Source organism: Opisthocomus hoazin, chromosome 3 (assembly GCF_030867145.1).
Source record: "Opisthocomus hoazin isolate bOpiHoa1 chromosome 3, bOpiHoa1.hap1, whole genome shotgun sequence".
NCBI lineage: Eukaryota > Metazoa > Chordata > Aves > Opisthocomiformes > Opisthocomidae > Opisthocomus > Opisthocomus hoazin.
Window position 1 is genome coordinate 97928763 of NC_134416.1, and position 9274 is coordinate 97938036.

A 9274-nucleotide genomic window follows, 5' to 3' on the forward strand; every position below is an offset into this window, starting at 1 on the left:
CAGTCACTTTTTACCTCCTGCCCTTCTACCGGGACTCCACCCAAAACTACATTCCCACCTCAGACCACAGCTGGGGACTGTGATTCACTAAGGAAAAATACCAGCCCTGCGGCCAAAAAGGTCGGTGAGATCAAGCTACCCAGGGGACAGGCTTCCCTCCAAAGCTGTGATGGGCACGCAGTCCCCACGCCAGACGTGCGAGGGATGGAGCTGCTGCAGGGGACTGCGGCACCTTCCACTGCGGCTGCATCAACCTAAGAGATGCAGAAAAACATTTCTCTTGCTAGAATTAGGGTTTTTTTTAAGTTACACCAACATCTACTGCCCTTATTAAAAGGGGGCGGGGGGAGGAGGGGGAAGCAAACACGCTGGAGGAGGGGGAAGCAAGCACGCTATTCATTTGCTAAACGTTAGGTCTGGATTTGTTCTGTGCAAACACAGGGATGCTACAGAAATGCACACACACACGGAGGCACTGACTGGACCTACCAATTTTCCTTGAGCTATCGTCCAAAGCCAAAAAACAGATTCATGTGACTATATTGGTTTTACCAAGCTGAAACCCAAGATGTGTCCGAAACCACCACACTGGAAGCGCAGCGCGGTACGACTGAACGAACAGACAGCACAGTTACCAGTGAAGGACCCCAAGCTTTTCCTTCCACCTTTCGTGGCACACCAGGGCAACAGGAGCGCTGAAAGCAAGCAACACAAAAAGCTCAAGCTCCCCTTCCTTTCTGCTTCCCTCTCTCCTGCAAAGCGGTCCTCTCCCATCTCCACAGAATCACAGGAAAAGTTGCAGAGCATTTCTGACAAAGGCCCATGCCACTCGGCTTCAGAAGTAAGATGGGACCGGCCATGCTTTCAAACACAATCCCCTTTAACTGGGCAGCAGGCTGTGCGACAGCTCCAGAAACAAGAAAGAGCCAAAGAGGTTCACCACCTCCCATCTTATCCATACACAGGGCTCACCAAACGAAAATACATTTAAAGAAGACAATGTGGTTGGAGCAAAACAGCTTAAGTACAAAGTGCTGACACAAACATACAATCAGGGATAAGACCAAAAAAACCCTAACCGTTTCAGTGAGGTGTCACCAGAAGGTAAATAAAAAGCCAAGACTCTGGAGCAGCCAAGCCTTCGGTAACGGTGGGGGTTTCACAGCTCTCCTGTAGCCGGAGTCCGACTGAACATACCTAAAAAGCCACAGGCAGACCCTGCACAACGCAGAGCCTCTACTGCTAATTTCAACAGCTACGTGTTTTGCAGCTTTAAGAGAATTCTTGTGTCATTTTACAATACTGGCGGTGCCAGCAGGACTGCTAGGCTCCAGCCCAGTGACGACAGCTATGCTTCAGCTGCACAAATCTATCTTATGAAATGCACATGTGAAGTACATATAGTAGGCAGTCACAGCGACGTGCTACCGATGAGCTGAACGCAATTTCCCCATTTACAGAAACAAATCTACAAAAAAACTTTCTTTTCTTTTTGACTCGGTAAGGTAGTCCTGAGTTCCCTTGAAATATTTTCTACTCAAAACATAATGCTCTTTAATTAACCTAAAAATAACTATTGACGAAACAATAAAAAAATCTAAACATGAGAAGCAGTCACAGCTCAGAAACTCTAGAAAACGCAGCCAACGTCAACAGCCAAGAGAGGCACCGTTGCTTCTTGGCCTGGCTTTGGCGCTCAGAAGTCCTCCAGAAACGTAACGTTGATGCCACTGGTTGAGGGACGAGGGTTTTGCCCCGCTGGCTTTGCCAGGGTAAGCTCCATCAGTACCACAAGCCGGAACACCAGACCCGCGCTTGTGCTATCAGTAAAATGTTTTTAACATCAACCAGGAGACCTCCGAGACTGCCCTAAACGCATAAGCTGTGCTGCACAGCACAGCCACAACCCACGTGTGTCGATGCGGAAATTTATAAGCGTCACCAGATTTCCACGCTAAGAGAAGAAACGTGGCAGTGCCACAGTCACGCGGCTGCAGGGGGCGAAGAACCTCTCGAAGGTCTCCACAAAGGACTCTGCGCTGGGAGGCAGCCATCTGCCAAACCCCGCAGCACGGGAGCACCAAGGGAAAGTCTGCTGCGAGCTGCGTATCCAAAATAAGCACTTCCAGGCTCGGCAGATGCCACCTCTGACAGCCCCCTGGAGCTAAGTTTAAAGTCTCAGAGCTAATTTTTGCCCCATATCCTTGCCACAGAGGGAGGTTCAACACTTGCTCCTTCAGGACACATGCTGGGAGTCCTGCCATTAAAACAAGGGTGCACAGGCAAACATGTCCAACTGTGGAAAGCAGAAATGAAGGAAACCATTCTGAACTCCAGGCACCAGCAGAACTGCTAAAAATAAAAGCATGCTGGACGCAGAGTATCTGCTGCGCCTCACAAGAGGCCACCCTGTGCAGTTCCCCATAAACCTCTGTGTGACGTTAGAGAAACATCAGTGGGACCTCTATGATGACGACGATGCTTTCACAACGCTCTCCTTCAACACCATCTGCCCAGACACGCTAGACAGAAGGCAGGAGACAGTTGTTCTCCCTTCTTCTCCTCCAGCTGTGGAAATTAAGGGGGAGAGAACACAATCCTTTGATTTTTAAGCTTGGCAGCAATTAAAGACAACCAGTTGCAGCAGCCATCCCTACGCACACTGGTGCTGCAGGCTCCCCAGGAGCCGAGCACCAGCTCGGAGGGCAGGTTTGGACAAGACAACCTCCAGAAGTCCCCCCCAACCTCAACCCCTCCCTGACCTCAGCTGGGCCAGCAACCTCCACACTCCTCCCGCGACAAGGACCGCGACCGCAGCTCGGTACGACGCACACAGGGCAGAGCGACTCCCCACCTAAGGAGAGGATGAACTTGAGAGGATGAACTTGACTTCTGTGTCCACTTCCCCCGCTGCCCTGGTCAGCACCGCTTGGGAACCTCAGGCGATGAAGAGGCACCCTGAGCTTCCCTCTCCGGCCTTTTTTGTGCAGAATTTCCTTGCGTTCCTTCTCATCTTGAGACGACTCTTCTCCTTCCCTCACGGCATACATCCCCTTTTAGCAGGGAAGCATTCTCACTGGAAAAAAGAAGTCTGCTCAGCTACCACAAGGCAACTGCTCCTTTGTGAGCACCCCAGCTGCTGGTAAAACATACGGCAACGATCTTCTCAGGCTGTTCTGAGCAACACAGCCAAACGGCTCTATTGCACACATCCATACTTTCAACTCTGAGTACGGATCTCCAGGATTTCTACAGGTTTTAACACTTTGTATATGAAAATACGATTATGTGAATACACTGCAAAAGTTACAACTCCATCACCAACCTTCTTTCAAACAACAAAAGGTAGCACAGATCAAACAACAGCCTGAAAGAGTTCTAAAAAGTCTCAGAAAACTCTTCTCCTCTGTATTTAGAACGCAACCTTATCATTACTTTAATATCTACCAGCAATGAAAGCATTTTTGGGGATAAGTTCCAGAGCTGACTCTTCTAGCCTAATTCTTTACTCAGAGCCATTTTTTTTTTAATTGGCCAAGTTAGAAAACTGGGATACAGATGGAGATCAAGGCTCTTCTGGAGACAGATACAACCACTTGTCATCCTAGAATAATAAAAGCCATATAACCAATAGCAAAGGAAGGAAACGGGGCAGTAGGACTGAGAAGTCAGAAAGCTGTTAAGTCTTGGCCGACGGCAGCATCAGCTGGTCGGCGTGAGCGCGGCGTTATCCCACATCCCGCTGAGCGCGGCAGGTCCCAGCGGGAATGCCTCCTCTGCGACATGTGCGTTCCGGCAGTGTCTTACCCAACTGCCTCACTTTGTCCCAGTGAGCATCATCCTGTACCGAGAGCAGGTTACAAACAGCCCCTAGCCAGGGAAAAATATGGGAGAAATAGTAATGCAGGGGTGTTTTTTTCCTGTAACACCTTTTAGTTGTACAGTATTTTTCTACAACAGCCAGACCTGAAGACACTCCTGCCTGCAGCGCAGTGAACAGGGGCTTCCTGGCAACGCTGAGGAACAATCCCTATGAAGTACCAGTATCACGCCCTTCTCACCCACCAGCTTTTCCCCCCAAAACCTCATTAAATCAGCGGACTCGCGTCACTGCTGAATGGGAGCAGAGCAGACCAGGCCTGTTACCTGCGCCTTCCATCCATCCAGCTTCCTCCTTCTTCTGCGCACTACAACTTATTTTAACGAGAACAATAATTCTCTCAGATAAGTCAGCAAATATTTTTGTAAAGAGCAGCTGCAGGATGTCTGCCTCGCACAAATTAAATTACCCAGCTAGTGGCTTGATCCAGTGCCTTCAACAGACGTTTCTTCTGTGGTAGCTGGGTCAGGCCCAGTGCATTTCTGCTGTTGTTGCTATTCCGCTCCCTACATGCGATTTACATACGCTCTGGTGTGAGGGAAGGAAAATGTTTATACTTGTGGGTGGGACTTTGGATGCAGATTAAAGTCAAGGTGCTATATTTACCGATCTTTTAAAGTAATATCAACATGTTGAAAGGGAGTAAGAGCTCTTAAGAAAGATCAAAGCCTGCATGCAGCAACCACAAATTAACATAAACACATGCTGAAATACTAACACAGACTGGCAAAATTTACTTCTTTTTCCCCGGGGCAAGTAATTTTGGCTAGTAGGGGAGTCAAAACCATTAACTCCCTTCTTCACCTTTATGTAGGGCACGCTACAGTACTTTGTGTCAGAGTAAAATGACTCTTCAGATTAATTTTGCAAGGCTAGGCTAATACTACCATATTGCTCATGGCTTGCAAGCTTTTGAAAGGCGAGGGCCACATCCTCTGGGGGGGGGGGGGGGGGAGCAGTATTACCACTTAACTTTTTGAAAGTTAATCCTGTGTTTCTTCCTTCTTATTCCACTTGTCAGAACTTTTGTTGCCTGACAAAATGAAAAGCTAACAAGCAGTAAGGTGTGTAACCTTCTTTTATTTGACTAATTACGACTCCAGCAAACAGATCACCTATTTTTCCTGTGGGAGCATCGACAATGCTGAGAACACGAGGGAAGTTATTGCATGAGGGCAAAGGACAGCTTTGCAGCTTAATCACGGTCCTGTAAAACAGACGCCTGGCCTGTATTCACAAGCCTGACAGTGCAACCGCTTCGGCAAGGGGTGCCTTCAAAGCAGCCCCGCAGCCAGTCCCCAGGAGCCACAGCACAGGCATAGGCTTCGCCAGCAACCTAGGAGGACAACGCAGGCACAGAAGTCGCTGCGTTAATGCCCGAGTTACTGATGCTCACAAGGCTGTGCCGGCGCCAGGTGGGCTGAGCCGAGTTGGTAAAATACTGCTGCACAAAACTCAGCTCAGACAGATCAGAAGTGGACCTGAGTTTTGGTTTTTAGTGTGTGCCCTGAGTATACCTTGGGGGCCAGACTCTTTTCAGTGGTGCCCAGTGACAGGACAAGGGGCAACGGGCACAAACTGAAGCAGAAGAAGTTCTGTCTGAACATGAGGAAGAACTTCTTCACTCTGAGGGTGACGGAGCACTGGAACAGGCTGCCCAAGGAGGTTGTGGAGTCTCCCTCTCTGGAGATATTCAAGACCCGTCTGGACGCGGTCCTGTGCAGCCTGCTGTAGGTGACCCTGCTTCGGCAGGGGGGTTGGACCAGATGACCCACAGAGGTCCCTTCCAACCCCTACCATTCTGTCATTCTGTGATTCTGTGATACACAAATGATTTTTAGCGTCTGCCCTGAGCACAGCAAAGCGCCTTTGGTTTGGTTTCCTCACCCGCCGTGGCGAAGCCGTCAAGACCCACCGGGTAACCGAGCCCAAACCACTCTCCAGACTCCGGCCTCGCCGCGTCGCGTTTCGCACCGGCGGATTCCGCCTGCACTCAGCCACCAGACCTCGACAAGGGACGGTTCTGCCCCCGGGACCTGGCCCGTGGGAGCCCCATGTGCCCACGCAAGGCGGAATAAGCACAGCAGCCCCGCAGCCCCCCAGCCCCCTCCCCCGGGTTTGGGGCGCGGAACCCCCGAGGAGGGAAGGGGGGAGCCCCCGCTCCCCGGGCCCAGCGGCAGGGAGGGAGGCAGCCCCGGGCAGGCCGCTCCCCGCGGGTCCCGCCGGTGGGCTCGGGCTCGCTAATGAGCCCCAATTAGCACGGAGGGGCTGCCCGGCGCTCTCTCCCTCCGGCTGACGAAGCCCCCCCCATCCCCGAGGGGGTGCCCGGGGGAACGCGCGGCACTTTCGGGGAGCCCCCTGCCGCCCTGCTGCCGGCCCCCGCCCCGCACGAAGAGGGGGATCCCGCCAGCCCGCGCTCACCTCCGCCAAGAAGTTGTCCATGGTGGCCCCGCGGCTGCGCAGCGCCGGGCCCCGGCCGCCCACCACCATGTGCCGCCCGGCTCGGCACCCCAGAGCCGCCTCAGCCGCCGCGCCGCTCCATCGCGCCCCGGCGCCAGCCCCGCAGCCTTTGTCCGCCCGGGCGGTCCCGGCAGCGCAGAGCGGCCGCCGGCAGGGAGGGGGAGGCGGGCGGAGGAGCAGGAGGAGGGGGAGGAGGAAGGAGCCTCCTGCCCCGCGCCCGGGGCCGCCCCGTCCCGTCCCGGCGAGGCAGGGGCAGAGGCGGGGCCGCACCGCGCTCAGCCGCGCCCCCGCCCCGCCCCGCCCCGCCCCGTACCCGCGTGCGGCTGCTGAGCGCGCGCCGCAGCGGCCGTTACTCCGCGCTGAGGGGACGGCGCGCGGCAGCAGCCCCGGGCGTGTCCGGCCGGGCCCCGCCGTTCCCTGTCCCGGGAACATTCCCTGTCCGGCCGGGCCCCGCCGTTCCCTGTCCCGGGAACATTCCCTGTCCGGCCGGGCCCCGCCGCTCCCTGTCCCGGGAACATTCCCTGTCCGGCCGGGCCCCGCCGTTCCCTGTCCCGGGAACATTCCCTGTCCGGCCGGGCCCCGCCGTTCCCTGTCCCGGGAACATTCCCTGTCCGGCCGGGCCCCGCCGTTCCCTGTCCCGGGAACATTCCCTGTCCGGCCGGGCCCCGCCGTTCCCTGCCCCGGGAACATTCCCTGTCCGGCCGGGCCCCGCCGTTCCCTGTCCCGGGAACATTCCCTGTCCGGCCGGGCCCCGCCGTTCCCTGTCCCGGGAACATTCCCTGTCCGGCCGGGCCCCGCCGTTCCCTGTCCCGGGAACATTCCCTGTCCGGCCGGGCCCCGCCGTTCCCTGTCCCGGGAACATTCCCTGTCCGGCCGGGCCCTGCCGCTCCCTGCCCACCCAGCCCCTGACAGACGTTCCCGCAGAGCAGAGGCGAAGCGCTGGGTTTCGGGAAAGGTCCCTCGCCCGCCGCCTTGCCCTGTCTCGCCCCGCGGGTGAGCACGCAGAGCTCACCAAGCACCGCCGAAAAAGCAAGCCCCCCAAAAAACCCCAAAATCGGAATAAAGAGAAGAGCGGGTAGAAGAGGTTTGGCTTTGACATTTCATAGTGGCCAAGATGGGGTTCTGCTGGTCACGGAGTTTCACGTGGTGACGTCCAGTCCGACTGCCGTGCCACCGAGATCACAGAAGCACAGAATGTTCGGGGTTGGAAGGGACCTCTGTGGGTCATCTAGTCCAGGGACAAGCCAGCGCGAGAGAGCCTTCCTGTTGAAAGGCAGAGACAGGGTAGGGGGACACCTCTGGGAAGACGGCAGCTGCCTGCAATGTGGCCATCTCCTACGGACCAGCAGCTCCCCGCAGCTCGCCTTCGCAGGATCACACCATCACAGAATGGTCAGGGTTGGAAGGGACCTCTGGAGATCATCTAGTCCAACCCTCCTGCCGAAGCAGGGTCACCTACAGCAGGCTGCACAGGACCGTGTCCAGGTGGGTCTTGAATATCTCCAGAGAAGCAGACTCCACAGTCTCCCTGGGCAGCCTGTTCCAGTGCTCCGTCACCCTCAGAGGGAAGAAGTTCTTCCCCGTGTTCCCCTTCCCCCTCATTCTTCCCCTTGCTGAGGCCAGCTGCCACATGGCTCCTGGCAGCGAAGGCAGAAACGCTTCCCACCTCTCCTGGAGCCCAGCATGGTGTCCTGCAGGCAGCACCCCTGCCACAGCTTCCCAGCCCAGCCAGGAGACATCCCCTCGGACAGACACCCTGCCCGGCTGCCCGCCCCGGGGGTCACTTCTCTCACCAGCCCCCCCCCCCCCAGTCTCCACATCCAGGTATGTGGTTTGTACCTCCCTGTGGTTGCTTTGGAACTCGAGGCTTGCCCAGGATTTCACCTGAACTCGCCTGTCTGCACAGCACCAGCTCCCCATGAAGTTCACCCAAAGAGTTATTCCACTGCGGATTATACGGTATAAATCCCGATGTGGAAGCTCTGCAACTCTGTTCCAAACTACCACGCTTCTGAAGTTGCTCCAGGGGAACGAGTTTTTTCCACAATCACCGTGCCAGAAAGTTTCCCCACTCAGACAAGCCCTAATTTGGGGAGGGCTGAGTCAGATTGGGGTATTTATTAAGTTATTTTGACTTCTGATTGAGTACTTTGTTTGGCACCATGCTATGGGAATGTAAAGCGCGTGTCTGGCTACTGCATTGCACGTACTCAGGTCTGGGAAGCACGACGACGTCGGAATTCGTGAAAACTTTGTCATCCAATAAAGGCAGCCTGTGTTTTTTTAAAAGAGTGTTTCAGTAAATTGCAAGAAACCATTACCAGTAGAGTAGGACCAGATTTGTGCAGCCTAAAAATATATCATAGAAAGAGTGAGTATTCTCTTGTGGTGCGGATGTATTGCAAAAGACTGTAAAACTCTTAAGACTTTTCTTAGGATTTAAAACAACTGCAAAGAAGCACAAGCAGGGGGGGGTGGTGGGGAAGAGGGATTTTGGGAGCAGAGGGGATGGGAAGAGCAGCTTGCACTGTCACTCCAACAAACTCCTTCCCTTTCTCCTTCTTTGCCTGCTTGCGTCAGTCCCGCTCACAGTTCGTAAGAGCCAGCATCTGTGTTTCACAGGAAAGGGGTTTGGAAACATGGCATTTCCTTTTCCCGCTCTGAAAATGACCCCAAACTGGTTTCTTACTCATTTTATGCAATTGTTTTGGAATTTGGAAAACCCCACAGATACGCTGTACAAAGCTCCATACATCTATGAACATCTGGGGACTTGGCCAGTTGTGCAAAGCTCGAATTTTCTTTTAATCGGTAGAAATTCCTTCACTGCTTGTGTGCCTAAGGTAAATTACTTCCTTTTGAAGCCCCTCACATGCGTGCTGGCTCAGTTTTCAGCCTGGGTGAGGACCAGGAACGGGACAAAAGGTTCAGCTC

The 9274-nt window shown here is 54.5% G+C and overlaps 1 protein-coding gene across 1 annotated transcript in view; it reads right to left on the reverse strand.

Moving 5' to 3' along the window:
* The window catches only part of MYO10 (myosin X), a 171446-nt gene extending 164949 nt beyond the window's left edge, over positions 1-6497 (reverse strand). The window contains exon 1 of the mRNA XM_075417122.1: positions 6302-6497. Within this exon, the coding sequence (XP_075273237.1) occupies positions 6302-6370 (69 nt within the window). The 5' untranslated portion in view covers positions 6371-6497. The remainder of the gene's footprint in view (positions 1-6301) is intronic.
* Positions 6498-9274: the final 2777 nt, after the last annotated feature.